The following is a 17,545-nucleotide window of genomic DNA, read 5'->3' on the forward strand; positions in this document are numbered from 1 at the left end:
CTGGTCCTGGACACGCCCACCAAGGGAAACAGCCTAGCCACGTCTACTCTATCCTTACCTGTCAACATTTTAAATGTCGCTACGAGGTCCCCTCTCATCCTTCTGTACTCCAGCGAGTACAGTCCAAGAGCCGACAAACGCTCATCATACTTAAGCCCTTTCATTCCTGGAATCATTCTCGTAAATCTCCTCTGAACCCTCTCCAACGTCAGCACATCCTTCCTAAGATGCGGGGCCCAAAACTGCGCACAGTATTCCAAATGAGGCCTCACTAGCGCCCCGTAGAGCCTCATCAACACTTCCTTACTTTTATACACTATACCTCTCGAGATGAATGCCAACATAGCATTCGCTTTCTTAACCACCGATCCAACCTGGTGGTTAACTTTTAAGGTATCTTGTATGAGTACCCCCAAGTCCCTTTGTACTACCGCACTATCAATCTTCTCTCCTTCTAGATAATAATCTACCCGCTTATTTCTACTTCCAAAGTGTACAACTGCACATTTCTCAACATTGAATCTCATCTGCCATTTCCTTGCCCATTCTCCTAAACTGTCTAGGTCCCTCTGCATTCTTTCTATTTCCTCTATGCTCCCTACTCCTCCACTTATCTTGGTGTCATCCGCAAACTTAGCCACACAACCATTTATTCCATCATCCAAATCATTGATGTACAAGGTAAAAAGGAGAGGCCCCAACACCGACCCTTGCGGCACACCACTAGTAACCGGTAACCAACCAGAACGAGATCCTTTTATTTCCACCCTTTGCTTCCTGCCAACCAGCCAATTCTCCACCCATTTTGCTACCCTGCCCATAATTCCATGACCTCTCATCTTATTAATCAGTCTCTTGTGAGGCACCTTATCGAAGGCCTTTTGAAAGTCTAAATACACAACATCTACCGCCTCTCCCTTATCCACCCTACCTGTGATTTCTTCAAAAAACTCCAATAGGTTGGTCAGACAGGACCTCCCCTTCACAAAACCATGTTGACTAGGTCCTATCTTGCCTTGCGCCTCTAGGTATTCGGTAACCTCCTCCTTGAGGATAGACTCCAATAATTTTCCCACCACTGACGTCAGACTAATAGGTCTGTAATTGCCTTTGTGCTGCCTCCCACCTTTCTTATACAACGGAACTACATTCGCTACCCTCCAGTCCTCCGGAACCATGCCAGAATCTATCGATTCCTGAAAAATAATCGCCAACGCCTCCGTTATCTCCACAGCCACCTCCTTCAGAACCCGGGGATGCACCTCATCCGGTCCGGGAGACTTAGCAGCCTTAAGCCCCTTTAGTTTTCCAAGCACCTTCTCCCTATTAATCTCAATTGAACTCAGCTCCAATTCGTGAGACTCCTGACTAATGGGCACATTGCTTATGTCCTCCACGGTGAAGACCGATGCAAAATATTCATTCAATTCCCTTGCCATCTCACTATCATCCATTATAATACCTCCTGCACCGTTATCAATTGGTCCTATGTCAACCCGTGTCTCTCTTTTATTCCTTATGTATTTAAAAAAACTCTTAGAATCCTTCCGAATGTTGTCCGCCAGCTTCCTTTCGTAACTCATCTTTGCTTTCCTAATGACCTTCTTAGTTTCTCTCTGCAGATTTTTAAAATCGTTCCAATCTTCTGTTTTCCCACTAATTTTTGCTACTTTGTACGCCGCCCCTTTTGCTTTTATTTTATCCTTCACCTCCCTCGTTATCCACATCTGTGCCTTTTTTCCATTCAAAACCTTCTTTTTTCTTGGAATATATCTGTCCTGCATTGTCCTTACTTCCTGTAGAAATTTCTTCCATTTTTCCTCTGCCGTCCCTCCAGCTAACTTACTCCTCCAATCAATTTGGGCCAACTCATCTCTCATACCTTTGTAATTTCCCTTATTCCACTGAAATATCGATACACCAGTTATCAGCTTCTCCTTCTCAAACTTGAAACTAAACTCAATCATATTGTGATCACTTGTTCCCAGTGGTTCCTTTACCTTTAGTTCCCTAATCACCTCGGGTTCACTACACAGCACCCAATCCAAAACAGCCGATCCCCTGGTGGGCTCCTCAATAAGTTGCTCCAGAAAAACATCCCTTAGACATTCCACAAACTCACTCTCCTGAGTACTACCGCCTTGCTGCATTTCCCAGTCCACCTTCATGTTAAAATCCCCCATAATTATCTTCACATTGTCACTCTGACATGCTTTTTCTATCTCAATCTGCAACTTATGGTCCACTTCCTGACTGCTGTTCGGGGGCCTATATATGACTGCTATTATTGTTCTTTTACCCTTGCTATTTCTCAGCTCCACCCATAAGGATTCCACCTCCTCTGACCCAATGTCCTTCCTTTCTATTGATTTTATATCGCTACTAACCATCATGGCCACACCTCCCCCTCTGCCTACCCTCCTATCCTTCCTATATACTGTATACCCCTTGACATTCAGTTCCCAATCACATCCATCATGAAGCCACGACTCAGTGATTGCAACGATGTCATATTTATTAACCTGTAGTTGTGCCACTAGGTCATCTACTTTATTCCTGATGCTACGTGCATTTAAATATAGTATGTTTAGACTGGTATCTGCTATTGATTTTATTGTACCTCTATTGATCAGCAGATTATCCTGACTTTCTACCTGTCCATCCTTCTTACTATCTTCGCTACCTACTATCTTAGACATGTTCGTGTAGACCTCATCCCCTATCCTAACATTCGGTATCCGAACATCCTCATCCCCGATCCTAACATTCTGTATCCTAACATCCGGATTTGTTGTACTTCTATTATTCAGTAAATTATCCTGACTTATCACCTGCCTGTCATTCTTGCCATCCTCAATGGATTCGTTTCTATACACTTTCTCCCTCACCTTAGCATCTTGTAACCTAGCATCCTGGTTACCATCCCCCTGCCAGATCAGTTTAAACCCTCCCCTACAACTAAATTAAACATTCCCGCCAGGATATTGGACCCTTTGGAGTTTAGATGCAACCCATCCTTAGCAAATAGGTCTTGCCTCCCCCAAAAAAGGTCCCAGGTATCCAAGAATCTGAAGCCCTGCCCCTTGCACCAGTCACTCAGCCACGCATTTAACTGCCAGAGCTTTCTATTCTTCCTGTCATTGATACGCGACACGGGTAGTAGTCCTGAGATTACTACCCTTGAGGTCCTACTTTTCAACCTTCTCCCTAATGCCTTGTATTCCTCCTTCAGGACCTCTTCTCTTTTCCTACCTACATCATTGGTACCTACATGTACCAAGATTTCTGGCTGCTCACCCTCCCCCCTCAGAATATTCTCGACACGGTCTGTGATATCCCGTACCCTGGCACCAGGGAGGCAACACACCATCCGAGACTCATTATCGCTATCGCAGAATCTCCTATCCGTACCCCTTGCTATCGAATCCCCAATAACCACTGCATGTCTCTTCCTCTGCTGGACCACAGTATCAGACACGGTGCCAAGGTCCTGGCTGCTGAGGTCTTCCTCTATGAAGTCATCCTCTCCAACCGAATCTAAAATGAGATATGGGTTTTTGAGGGGGACTGCCACTGAGGTGCTGTCTACATAATCTTTATAACTCCTGTCTATCTCCTGCTCGCTCTCCCTAACCAACCGAAAGCTAATTGTTGGTTCCTATTTCAAGGAAGGAACAGGGATGGTATTTTGCATTTACATACTGCCTGATTTGTTTTCAAGAGTTTGTGCTGTGAAATGACTTGTTGGTCTAGCAAAAGAGGTAAACAGCAGCCTTCATCTGTATCTGAATGCATATCCACACTGGGGATAGTTTATTCAGCATTTTCTCTCTCTCCTTGAATGTGTAATAAATGCCAAACAAGTAGTATGTTGGGAGTTTTACTGTTGTTCAGCGTCCAAAGTAAAGCTGTGTTTTTGAAATGATTGAGTATGCTTTGAATCTTTTTGTTCCCAGTCTCTCTTTCGGTGGGGGGAGAGGGGGGTGGTTGTGGCTAAGGGGGAGAAATTGGGCCAAAATTAATCTTTTGCTATTGTCAAAAAGATTTTTTTCCACAGCACACGTTTTGTTTTCCCTCTGCATTTGTGTCCAGACATATCCTGTATCTGAGCACAAACCATTTAAGTGACATTAAAATATTCTGGAACTTGGGTATGTAAAAACTGTAAGTGCACCTGCTTTTTTTCCCAAATATCAAACATTCCATCAGAATGAATGTTATCAAAATTGGCTGCACCTTGAACTTTCAAATATTTGAATATTCTCCAATTATAGGGCTTAGGGAACAAACAGAATATTGACCAGAGTTGTAGATGTGCCAGTAGATCATAATTCTAGTATTTTAATTACAATGTTTTGGTATTTTAACTTCACTGAGATATCAATATTTTTACTTCTATTGGACGTCTAACTTGATGTGAATTGCATTTTTAAAAAAAAGAAAGTGAATCCTTCATTGATGTCAGGTTCTTAAGGATAGCATTGGTGGTAAAATTAAATCTGAAATTTTAAGGCGCATGGCATGCAAAAATAGCTCTGGATATTTGGTGTGAGGAGTTAGAGTTGGGGTTCACATCCTGGAGAGAGAGAGAGATGTACTTAGGTTAAACATATGTCGAGTCTCAGTTTGCACTTACGACAGTGACACAGCTTGGGGGAGAAAAAGGACCAAACCCAAAATAAAAAATTAGCAATAGCTGGAAATGTGCAGGAAACGGCATCTGCAAGGAAGAAAAAATGTTATTAACTTTCTCATTTATACATTTCAGCTAAGTTGATGACAGGAAGAGGGATAAGCAAGTAAGATGGGGAAGACACCAAGTAGGGAAAGTGTAGTACCAGGGAGGGAGTAAGAGACTGGATATCTAGGTGTACACTCCTGTGTGGTCACATAAACGACATATAACAGTTCAGATAAAGATCTCAACTTGTCATTTCCCCTCCACAGGTGCTCCCACACCTGTGTTTCTTACTCCTCCACGGCTTTTTATCCTTTGTTTTGACATGCAGTGGTTGTAGTTCTCTCATAATAGAACTACAATGTCTGGTCTTCACAGTTATTATCAATGTAATAAAATAACATCTTTTGAAGTTACAGCCCTCAAGTTTTATTGCTGGGCTATTGATCAGAAAATGAGAAAATGTAATACATTTTTGAGGAATGTCACCTCCATAGCAATCGATTTGATGAGGCATTGATTTTTTTTGTTGGTGGTGTTGTGTTCGTAATGGCTGCTCATTCTGACTATGTTTGTCTTGCAGAAAGCTGAAGGTGTTTAGCACACCGACAACACAGCGGAAGACCCCCTCTCGAGCTAGCAAAATGTTCAACATTTCTCATAAGTCACTTCCACCCAAGAACCCTCAGCCTGAACGGCTGGATGAGGTTTATGAAGCTTTGAAAAAGGGCCTAAAGTAAGGAATTTTTTTCTGTGTGGGGGTGGGAGAATCATTTTAAAAGTGTGACAATAATAAAAATTGAAACATTTGTTTTTGGGACTTTTATAAAATCGCTGCTGGTTTGATTTATCAGCAAGTTTGTTTCTGATCTGTGAAGAGAACTGAGACCAAAGGGTTCAGTGCTCCAAAAGAATGATGTCTGATTTTGGCTGTTTTCTTTTAAGTGGTTTGCACTGAATCCAGTAGTTGCAAATTGGACCTGGAGAAATTCTTCTGAGTTCATTTTCAAAATTTCTTGTGTCAGTGTCCTCACCTCCACAAAAACAAGGTTTCCAATTATTAACCAAATTACCACGTCGACAAATCCTATTGCCCACCCTTGCTCCTGTAACCTGCTGACAACTGGTAAACAATCTTGAACAACCAGTGCAGTTCAGTTGCTCTGCAAGTGAAAGTTAGTAAAATTAAAGAGCTGCAATTTGTTTTAAATTTGAGTGTATTGGGTAACTGCTTATGGACTCACCACCTCACATTTTTGCTTTGAGGGCATTTGGATCCTCCTCGAACAATCACCACTGCTTAGCTGCTGAAGTACTTTGTGACACTTAAAATAAATGAAGTGCCAATAGCTGAAAGTTCTAATGACTGGCTGCTTGATGAAAAAGTCCCACTCAAATATTCTCCCTTTCTGTATACAGAGGCTGTCTGTACAAAGCCTTTGTAATGGCATATATATTCAATCCCACTTAATTAGTGGATACAATGCTTCCAAGAGCCTGACTTTAAATATTCGTTAAACTTTGAGACTTATCCATTCAGTATTTGCAAAAGTGGCCTGACTTCTTTAATTACACATTGTAGTAGTCACATAGAATGACAGTTCCTTTGTTGGTGATTTGAATACAATAACCAGAGGGGAAACTGGTCTGTTCTCAGTGTTAGATTGAATGGGATTTTGCATGCTAATTACAACAGTTTGAATGTTTCAAACCTGATTTTATTCCCTTTCTGAAATAAAATTGGATATACTTAGAACACTCAGCAGGTCAGGTAACATTAGTGGAAAGAGAAATAGAATTAACATTTCAGGTCAAAGACTCCAGACAAATTGATCTGTCTGAATAACTGAGAAAATTCTAATGTTCTGACAACCCAATAATCAATGTGAATTCTTTCATGAGACTGTATTTATCAATGATTTGTACCAATTGTAACACAGCACAAGTTATGTGGTAATGCACCTAGAAATAAGTTTTCCAAATGAATGTTGATCAGTAGGCAACCTACAATACCCCTCAGCCTTCATTAATGATTTTTTTGGTTTGACCTCTAGTAAATTGGGCTTCAGTCACTTTTTTTGGGGGATTTGAGTCAATGGAGGACACAATTAGGTGCAGTAATCACTTGCCATGACCTTTGTTAGAGTGTTCAGGAAAACTAAATGGGTTAAAGACTGACAAGTCTCCCAGACCGGATGAGGTGCATCCCCGGGTTCTGAAGGAGGTGGCTTTAGAGATAGCGGAGGCATTGGTGATAATTTTCCAGGAATCGATAGATTCCAGCACGGTTCCGGAGGACTGGAGGGTCGCAAATGTAGTTCTGCTGTATAAGAAAGGAAGGAGGCGGCATAAAGGAAATTACAGACCTATTAGTCTGACGCCAGTGGTGGGAAAGTTATTGGAATCTATCCTCAAGGACGGGGTTACGGAATACCTAGAGGTGCAAGGCAAGATAGGTCCTAGCCAACATGGTTTTGTGAAGGGAAGATCCTGCCTGACCAACCTATTGGAGTTTTTTGAAGAAATTACAGGTAGGGTGGATAAGGGAGAGGCGGTAGATGTTGTGTATTTAGACTTTCAAAAGGCCTTCGACAAGGTGCCTCATAAGAGACTGATTAATAAGATGAGGGGTCATGGAATTACAGGTAGGATGACAGAATGGGTGGAACATTGGCTGGTTGGCAGGAAGCAAAGAGTGGAAATAAAAGGATCTCGTTCTGGTTGGCTACCGGTTACTAGTGGTGTTCCACAGGGGTCGGTGTTGGGGCCGCTCCTTTTTACCTTGTACATTAACGATTTGGATGATGGAGTAAATGGTTTTGTGGCTAAGTTTGCGGATGTCACCAAGATAGGTGGAGGAGTAGGGAGTATTGAGGAGACAGGAAGTTTGCAGAGAGACCTAGATAGTTTAGGAGAATGGGCAAGGAAATGGCAGATGAGATTCAATGTTGAGAAATGTTCAGTTGTACACTTTGGAAACAGAAATAAGCGGGCAGATTATTATCTAGAAGGAGAGAAAATTCAAAGTACAGAAGTACAAAGGGACTTGAGGGTACTCGTGCAGGATACCCTAAAGGTTAACCACCAGGTCGGATCGGTGGTAATGAAAGCGAATGCTATGTTGGCATTCATTTCGAGAGGTATAGTGTATAAAAGTAAGGAAGTGTTGATGAGGCTCTACGGGGCACTAGTGAGGTCTCATTTGGAATACTGTGCGCAGTTTTGGGCCCCATATCTTAGGAAGGATGTGCTGACGTTGGAGAGGGTTCAGAGGAGATTTACGAGGATGATTCCAGGAATGAAAGGGCTTACGTATGATGAGCGTTTGTCGGCTCTTGGACTGTACTCGCTGGAGTACAGAAGAATGAGAGGGGACCTCATTGCAACATTTAAAATGTTGAAAGGAATGGACAGAGTAGATGTGGCTAGGCTGTTTCCCTTGGTGGGTGAGTCCAGGACCAGAGGGCACAATCTTAGAATTAGAGGGTACAGTTTCAAAACAGAGATGAGAAATTTCTTTAGCCAGAGGGTGGTTAAATTGTGGAATTCCTTGCCAGGTACAGCAGTGGAGGCCAGATCAGTGGAGGCGTTCAAGGAAGAGATAGATAGATATCTAAGTAGTTGGGGTATCAAGGGATATGGGGATAAGGCTGGAAATTGGGATTAGAATAGTTCCCCCCCCCCCCCCCACCCATTTCTCATTTCTCATTTTTTTCCCTTTTCCTTGGAGCAGACTCGATGGGCCAAATGGCCTGCTTCTGCTCCCTTGTCTTGTGATCTTGTTTACCAATGAGGGGTTACAATGGAATGCAAGGCAGGGTAATTGATTTGGATACTTTGGCTCCTTTATATGATTTGTAATAGGTAAGAAGACACTTGGGGACACTTGACTGGTCTTATACTGGCTGGAACAAATATAGATCAATGCACTGCTTTGAGTTAAAGGAATTTATTAGAAATTTGTTTCATCCATTGCTTGGTCCAAGCACCTTGCAATATTGTGATTTTTAAACCTGAAACATGAACTATTCGCACCATTTTCTGTTGTGTCACTTGTAGGAATCCAGTAAGTTATAAAGATTCAAGGTAGGATCTCAACTGCAAGTTTATGATTCCTCTCTTGTCCATCATTGTACTGTGGGCATCACTGTAGCGCAACTGGTAGAGTCACCGCCTCATGGTGCCAGAGACTAGGGTTCAATCCTGTCTGTGTGGAGCTTGCACATTCTCCCTGTGACTGTGTGGGTTTCCCCCTGGGTGCTATAGCTTCCTCCCACATGCCAGAGATCTGCAGGTTCCTATGTAAATTGGCCCCTTTAAATTGCTCTGGTGAGTGATGGAATCTGGGTGGACAAATTAAAGAAAAATGGGATTAATATAAGATTGGTGTTTTGAGTAGTTGATAGCTGTTGCAGACTGGGTTGGCTGTTTCCATGCTGTATCTTTCTATGATGCTATCCCAATCTTAATTACTTTTTTCCAAGATGATCTCCATAACCAGGTTAAGAGTTAAAGCAGCATGTGTATCCCTGTTGGTCGATATTTGCCCATCTTATAAGAGATGTGCTTTTAGAACGACTTCTCAAATGAACAATGGACTTGAGAGGTGCAGAATGTCAGATGGCGAATATTTATATTTAAGCAAAAACAGATGGGTTTTCTGACTGCTGTTAGCAGTAATGGCAAAGGAAGAAATGCACAATCCTTTGTGGATTTGGAAAGTACTTGAGCATGCATAATCAAGCCTACAGCTGGATGCCAAATACAAAGTACTGCAAATGCTGAAAATTTGAGATAAAACACAAAATGCTAGAAATATTCAGCAGGTCGGGCAGCATCTGTGTAGACAGCAATGGAGTTAGTATTGACTTTTCATCATAAGGTTCCTCATTTATGGTGGTTGACCTAAAACATTAATTGTGCATCTCCACAGGTGCTTCCTGACCAGCTGAGTATTAACAGCACTTCTTGTTTTGCATCTTCCGCCAGATGTTGGGAATTAACAATAAATCTGGGGGAATAGGTAGTAAATCAGCAAGAGATGCTCACATGTTTTTTTTTATTTGATCTGTAAAATGGAATGGTTAGTGGTCATTTACAAGAAGGGACTATTTCCAGGCTCTATTGTTTGTTGGTGCAGTACTAAAGTATCTTTCTCTTTTGGTTCTGATGGCTCAGCAAATGTTGCTTCTTGTATACTTACAGTGCATACTTACAAGTTCATCAGGTGGAACTGGACAATTTAACAGCTCAGCTCAAAGATATGAAAAGGAATTCTAGACTGGTAAGGAACATTGTTCAAGTTGTATCTGAAATTGGCTGAAGGTTGGCAGTTGATATGGTGAATGACTAGTTAAAGATTTAGTCAAATCATTTGTGTCATTACAACAAGAATTCTTTCTCTATATTGACTGAGTTTTTCTGTTAAATAATTGTATAGAAGGATGCAGGATCCCAAATTTGTTAAGAGTTAAACTTAACCCTCTGGCATTCCTGTTATTGTGTGTTTCACTCTGAGTTCCTACAGAATTCAAAAGAATTTCTTCAGTTATTTTGTTTATTTGTTAATTTTGGCACTTGGCATGGGGAGATTGTCTGATTTCTCGTTATGTTTTCAGTCATGGTTTCGCATGTCTCATCAATTAATTCCAGACAGTTTGCAACATATAAATATTTGTGTCAGTTTCATTTTGACTTTTTAAGGCAAGGTCAACTCGTTGCAAACAAATTAAGGTTGAAATTTGCCTGATGTATTTCTGTTCACATGAGTAGAGAAAAGAAGCTCTCTTTGAAGAAATGGTGTCTGTTTCTCTTGCATCCTGAATATCCTTATTTGCATTTTGGCTGTTTTACAGTAGTTATTTACAAAGTGCATATGGTAACTTTTGTGTTTTGTTGTTTCAGGGATTTCTATATGATCTTGACAAGGTAAGAACTTGCAATATTACACCACAGTACTAACTTGATAGTTGGCATTCTTTCATCTGCAGAGGTAGTAGATGTTGCAGCCTAAGGCACAGATGGCTTGCAGTTTCTCATGTGACTAACTAGTCCAGTCTGAGATCTGCAGGATCTTCAGCTGTGGTTGCAAGTTCGAAAACATGCCAGTATGTCAAAACTGCACGATTTGGAAGTTGCCTGCTTCCTTTTCCAGCTATGAGCCAATTTCTTTGATGCCCTTCTGGAGCCAATGCTGCTACTTGCTTTGTCATTTACCAGGTCGTTCCAAAGATCGGGATCAATTCCAAGTGCCTTCACGTGTACATCTTTTTATTACTAAGCTAAAAGCATCCTGTTCTTTTCAATAGTACCCATTTAACATGTACTTTGGATGTGACCACCTTCAATCTGCTCAGATGGATGGACTCTGCTGTCATGTTTGACAAATTTGAATATGTGACACAAGCACTACAGCTGGACATTCATAGTATACACAAGTTATCTGGGTTTCCCCCATACACTAGAGTGCTAGGCATGTAAGCTTTGTACACTCGAATTTTGGTCTTGCTGGTGACCTTGGTTCGGTGCTCTTTCATAGTTGTTCAGTGCTCTTTCAGGTACTTTGCTGAAGGTGGCAGTAGCTTTTCTGCTGTGAATACATGAGTTCTTCCATTGAAAGGTTGGTCATTCAGGCACCTGGGCAGGTGAACCTTTGACTTGCTTGTTACTGGTTCCCATTAATGGTCATCACTAGATCTTGTGAAATTCCCTTCACTTATAGAAAAGTTTTCCTTAGGCTGATGGTGAGCAAAAATGCCTGACGAGCTTGAAAGATAATTAATAAATTGCTGAGGTACGCTCCTTTGGTGGTAACGAGGGTGGCAGCATCATGAATAAAAGTCTCTCTAATTAGAATCTTTCTGACTCTCACCTTTGTCTTAAATTGTGATAGATTAAAAAGCTGATACAGACAATGAAACACCGATTATTCCAAACAATTTTGATTTGTTACAGACCAAGAGAGACCAGAAAACCTTGTGTATATTGTCCCAAAAGTTGTACAGATTTCCCACATGAGCAGTTCTGTGACACTGAGATTGCCGTTCATGTTTTAGTATTAATGTTGTCTCCAGTTGCACCAGTCCAATGGTTATTCCAGCTAAGATCAACTGTTGCGGGACAAATATGAATTCTGAAAGGGGTCCAAAATCATAAAAGGGATGATTGGATTCTATGATGATTTAAGTAAAAGCTGACATAAATTCAGTAAAAGAACGTTAACTTGTGTTTGGCTACTAGCTGGCCTGGTTTTCAGAATCAGGTTTATCACCACTGACTTGTATGTTGTGTGGTTTTGAATACGAAGTTTTGTTTCAGTTCTGATGAAAGATCATCAGTCTGAAACATTAATTCTCTTTCTCTTTCTACAAATGCTGCCTGACTTGCTGAGTATTTTGAAAATTTTTAGTTATTTCCTGTCTCTCTAGCAGTGCTGATGTACCGCTCTAAATGTGTAGTGAGCTGTTCATGCATTTTCCCCGTGTCTTTTAGGCCTAAATCCAATTAGCAGACTTTTACACTCCCCATTTGGTTCCTACAGTTGTGCAACAAATCAGCAACTCCTTGTGAAAGGCTGCTTGTGCTTAATGAATGGCTGAATCTCTGATTTTGAGTTAGGATTTTGATGAATTTGTGTACAGGGGAATGTGAATAAATATTGGACTGACTAACGCATAAAGGCATCACAAATTTACTTATTGTGCTTCTCATAGAAAGACTTGCTAAGTAAGATTAATTTTGCCTTTTTTCTTTTATCCTCCTCCTCTCTGGCAGCAAATCAAGTCAATTGAAAGGTTTATTCGCCGATTGGAATTTCATGTCAGTAAGGTAAGAGAGTACAAGATATAACATCCAGCAAGGACGTTCTTGTATTTCTTTCATAATGTATGTTTTACACCACAAAACCAACACCTGGGAGTTTTGCTTTGAGTAAAATGCTACAAGGTAGAAACTTGTGGGTGGAGATGTTTTTATAATTTACTGTGTCTGCTTGTGATCTCAATATTGCTGTAAACCTTTGTGTTTTCTTGATGACGGCTGAATAGTGAGAGAGGCCACATCTTGTGGTGATGTGGAAATGCATGAGTTTTGACTAGTGTTCTCATGGGTGTTGTCATCAACTGCACATCAAGGCATCGACTAGGTGGTTGCCTGTTGGTGCTCTTCTCGATGAGCTGCTTGTCGCGTGTCTATTCCAAGTGAGGTTACAGACAGTGCAATGGCTGCCGAAGCTTGTGGTAACAACAGTCCAGTGATCTTTATACCATGCATGCCTATCTATGTGGAAGGTATGCTTTAAACAAAACTGTCCCTGATCCTTCTGTTAATATTTATGATATCTGTTACATTCCCATCTGTTGCATTCCTATCTTGGCAGTAGATCCTAATTTCCAGATAGTGATGATAACAGTATGTCTACAGTTTAATCATGTTGGTAGTTGTAATGATGCAATGTTTAATTGCGTTATGCTGTCTCTTGAATATGACTCTAAAAGTGATGATTCATTGTACAGTCGACGTGATTACCTGTAGTGCATAACACTATGACAAGGTTAAATGCTGGATTGTGAGATAAATGAGGTCTGTGATAATGCAGACTAAATAAAGATGTGGTTTTGTCTGCTGCAGTGAAGAAACAGAATCAGTAAAGGCTATGCCACAGGATATGGTAAATAACAGGAGGTGCAGTGTGTTGATGGATTATCTGTTTGGGGTACATCTGGAGAAGCCATTGGTTTAAGTAGGAGTTTTGTTGCCATTGTGTTAATATTGAATGTAGCATGAATGCAAATTTTTGTTGAGAAGGTTGTTATTTTCCCCAGTGGACTTTGGACTGTATTTCCCTCTTTGTGGCCTGGGTTTAAAATGTCTCCATCCAGTGATGATATGCAGCCGGAAACAAAGTGGCAAGGATAATTTTGTAATCTCTGGATTCCGATCAGAATGTGTGTCAAAAAGATTCATGTGGGATAAACATGTTTCAATTCATGGGACACTTGCACCAGTTCTGAGGAATGAGGGAGTTGTTCTGTTCGGAGGGGCTTCACTTGAATTGAGCTGGGGCCTACGTCTGCTAATTGAATCACTAGGACTGTCAATAGGAACTTAAACTAAACAACAACAGAGGGTTCAGGTGACAGAAAATTTAGAAAAAGGACGAGTGTATAGTAATGTAAGAGCACAGTGTGTAAACAGGGCCACAGCAGGGAATTGTGGTAAAAAGGACAATTGTCTGAATACATGCAGTGTTTGTAACAAAGTAGGTGAATTGCTGGCATAGATAGAAATAAATGGCTGTGATCTGATGATCATAACAAACACATGCTTGCAAGATGGCCAAGGCTTGAAGCTAAATAATCCTGGGTACGTGGCAGTTCAGAAGGATAGCTTTGTTAATGAAGGATGAGATCAGTTCAGTGGGGAGAAGTGATCTTAGCTGGGAAAGTCATGATGCAGAATCAGTTTGGCTGGAGACAAGAAGTAGCAGATGAACAAAGTCACTGGTGGGATTAGTCTACAGACCTCCTAATAGTAGCCACACTGTAGGACAGAGTATAGAGCAAGAAGTGACAGGGTTGTAGGAAAGGTACAATTGTGGGCAACTTGAATCTTCGTGTAGATTGGAGAAATCATATTGGCAAAGGTAGCCTTGAGGATGAGCTCGTAGGGTATTCAGGCCAGCATCTTAGAATAATGTAATGTGGAACCCAACTGGTATCAGGCTGTATTTTAGATCTGTTCAGACGAAGGGCTGCAGACCTGAAGCATTGACTGTTTTTCTTTCCACAGATGCTGCCTGACCTGCTGAGTTTTTCCAGCATTTTCTGTTTTTGTTTCAGATTTCCAGCATCTGATTTGATTTTCAGATTTTAGATCTGGTCATGTGTGATGAAACATGACTGATGAATTGTGTTATAGTGACTGAACTTCTAGAGGAGAATGATCGAGGAAATATCACATTCACTTTGAAAGTGGCGATCTTGGATTGGGACTAGAGTCTTAAATAAAAGCAGGTTTAATGTTATGAAGGCAGAGTAGGTTAAGGTGGACTAGGAAAATGGATTAAGAGGTAAGACAGTAGATAAGCAGCTGCAGATATTCAAGGAACTATTTCATAATTCCTAACAAACGTGTTTAATTGAGAAATAAAGACCTTGCATTAAGGATGACCCATGCTGGGTAATTGAGGAAGTTCAGAACGATGCCAAATTGAAAGTGAGTGGGTTAACTAAGTAAGCACATGTTTGGTTAATGGATTATCATGTGGGGAGATGTGTGGTTATTCATTTTGACAGGAAGAATAAAAAGCAGAATATTGCTTAAATGGAGAGAGACTATAGAACAGTGCAGAGAGGTCTGTGGTCGTCATGCATGGAACTCTGGAAGGTAACCAGCAGATACAGCAAGTAAGTAGGTGGGCATTGGAAAGTTGACTCCTAATGCAGTGTAAAATGTTCTATAGTCTTGCTTCAACTGTACTGGGTGTTTTTTTTGGGATCACACCTGGAATATTGCATATTTTGGTTGCCTCGTTAAAAGAGAGGGATGATTGCAATGGAGTTGGTTGAGAATAGGTTCACGATGTTGATTCCGAGGGTGAAGGGGATTAATGTATGAGTAGGTTGGACCTATACTTATTGGAAATTGGAAGAATGAATTCCAATCATTTTTTAAAAAAAACAATGTTGTGAGAGAGGTGGTTGCTGAGAGAATGTTTCCCTTGAGAGGAAATCGAGAACTAGAGGGCATTGTTTCTGAATAAAGGATCTCACTTTTAAGACAGATGAAGAGAATTTTTTTTCCCTGGGGGTCATGAATCTTTGGTGTTAATGTATTCCAGGGAGCTTTGGAGACAGAGTTAGTGAATATATCCAAGGCTGACAGATTTTTGGACTATGGGGGGATCGATAGAGATGGAGAACAGGCACGAAAGTGGAACTAAGGCCTAAGTCAGATTGACCACGAGCTTACTGAACGACATTGCAGACTCATGAGGCTGTATGCCTGATTCTTGCTCTTATCCAACAATAACACACAAAATGCTGGAGGAACTCAGGGAGGTCAGGCAGCATCAATGGGGGGAAATAAACAGTCAACGTTTCTGGTCGAGACCCTTCATCAGGACTGTTTGTTATCCCTTTGGCCCAGGCTGCTTTAGACATGGAGCATCAATTACTATACAAAACGAAGGATTTGTGTGCACCTGGAACTACTGAGGAACTTGGGACCTCTCTACATACCACGTGAAAATTTTCCTCTTCCTCAGCTGCAACCACTTCACGAAACAGGCTCTGGAGATGACTCATTTACTCTCAGAAAGATAAAGTCCAGAACAGGGATACCTCTTTCCAGAGAAACGGTTACCACAGTCTGAGATATCGTGAAGCATAAAGAGCTGTCTCCTTAGGACCTCTCACTCTCGCTTGACTCCCTCCCTCTCGGCCTCCCATCCTAACCCCCACCCACCACCACCACAGACCCCTCCTTCTCACCCCCTGCCCCCTATCCAACGTGCTCTGCCTTTCTACCCATTGTGACATTCCAGCTCAGCCAGACAAGATGAAATTGCATCATCCTCCTGGTGCCTACGGAATCTGATGATGAAATCATTGGTTGTGGCCAGTAATGAGTGAGAATCCCAATGAACATGATTGAACCTGTTGGATGATCTGAACACATTTAGTCTGTGCTGTCTGGACTCTGCATTTATGATCATCCATTCTGTTAACTGCCTCTTTTTTTTGTTTTGTTCTTGGGAATAGAAAATATAGTGTTAAACAGTTCCATTCCATGCAGTCTAATTCTTTCCAACTACAAAGTTGGAGCTGCTCCAATAGGCACCCGCAAATGAGATCAAGTGATTCTGTTTGTTACAGCATTAACCTCATAAAAAGCTGTTGAGTAAGGGTAGGGGGCATGTGGGAGGGGGAAAGTTGAACCCAGCACTCGAACCACGGCCATTCATTAGTTACACACAGTTGACCTTTGTAGTGGATAGATGCAGATTTAATTGTTTGCAGCTGGAGGCTTAAACTCAATCAAGGACCAATTAACATGTGCCAAACATATTCCATCTTATGGCAATTTTCAACCTAACGTTTAGGAAAGCATTTGAGTACATCATTAGACAGTTACTTCAGGCTCTGTACAGTGTTTTCCTGATGAACCCGGACTCTTTGCTGTGCTACCCTTTCCATAAAGGCTTTGCTTCTCCACTCTGCTTTTTTGACAAACTTTCAGGAAATCTGGAGCTGACATTTCCAAAAATTCATATCCACAGTGAAATGAGTCTTCATTGACTTTGTTGCAAATATGAATTCTGTTCTGTTTGTGTGATTTAGTTGACTTCCCTCGGACCTCCCACGAGTGGTTCTTATCCACTTATGAGTCTCTCGATGGTTGGTCACAAGCTGAATGTGGACAGAATCACAACCGAGCTGGTTGACCTGGACTTTGTGGTCAGCAGCAACCTGATGTGCTTCCCATGATGTCAAGAAAATCTGTCCACAAAGACATTGGGGTCTTTGGTGTGGATTTCAGCTTTTCCTACACCTGATGCTAAGTAGCAACATAGATGTCATGAAGCAGGTTGAGAAACACATTTCTTTTATTCAAAAAATCTTAACCAACAAAGAAGCAAAAACCACAATTTCTAACCTGCTTTATAAGCATTTTGGAGAACCCAAAATAAAGTTCAGAACATGCTCATGAGATTTTGGAAGTTGCTGAAATATTATAATTTTCACAAGTAAATTTATTTTTTTATATAAATTATGGGATTTTCTGATAATTAGGGAATGACAATCCACAAACATAAAATTGCAGTTAATGAAGTGTGTTTTATTTTAAGCAGTGACAGTATGTCAT

At 41.1% G+C, this 17,545-nt stretch overlaps 1 protein-coding gene across 1 annotated transcript in view; it reads left to right on the forward strand.

Moving 5' to 3' along the window:
- ripor1 (RHO family interacting cell polarization regulator 1) overlaps window positions 1–17,545 on the forward strand; it is a 150,036-nt gene that overhangs the window by 70,339 nt on the left and 62,152 nt on the right. Inside the window, exons 3-6 of the mRNA XM_052028707.1 lie at window positions 5,262–5,414; window positions 9,884–9,962; window positions 10,583–10,606; window positions 12,452–12,505. Coding sequence (XP_051884667.1) covers window positions 5,262–5,414; window positions 9,884–9,962; window positions 10,583–10,606; window positions 12,452–12,505 — 310 coding nt within the window. The remainder of the gene's footprint in view (window positions 1–5,261; window positions 5,415–9,883; window positions 9,963–10,582; window positions 10,607–12,451; window positions 12,506–17,545) is intronic.

Source organism: Pristis pectinata, chromosome 13 (assembly GCF_009764475.1).
Source record: "Pristis pectinata isolate sPriPec2 chromosome 13, sPriPec2.1.pri, whole genome shotgun sequence".
In the NCBI taxonomy this organism is placed as follows: domain Eukaryota; kingdom Metazoa; phylum Chordata; class Chondrichthyes; order Rhinopristiformes; family Pristidae; genus Pristis; species Pristis pectinata.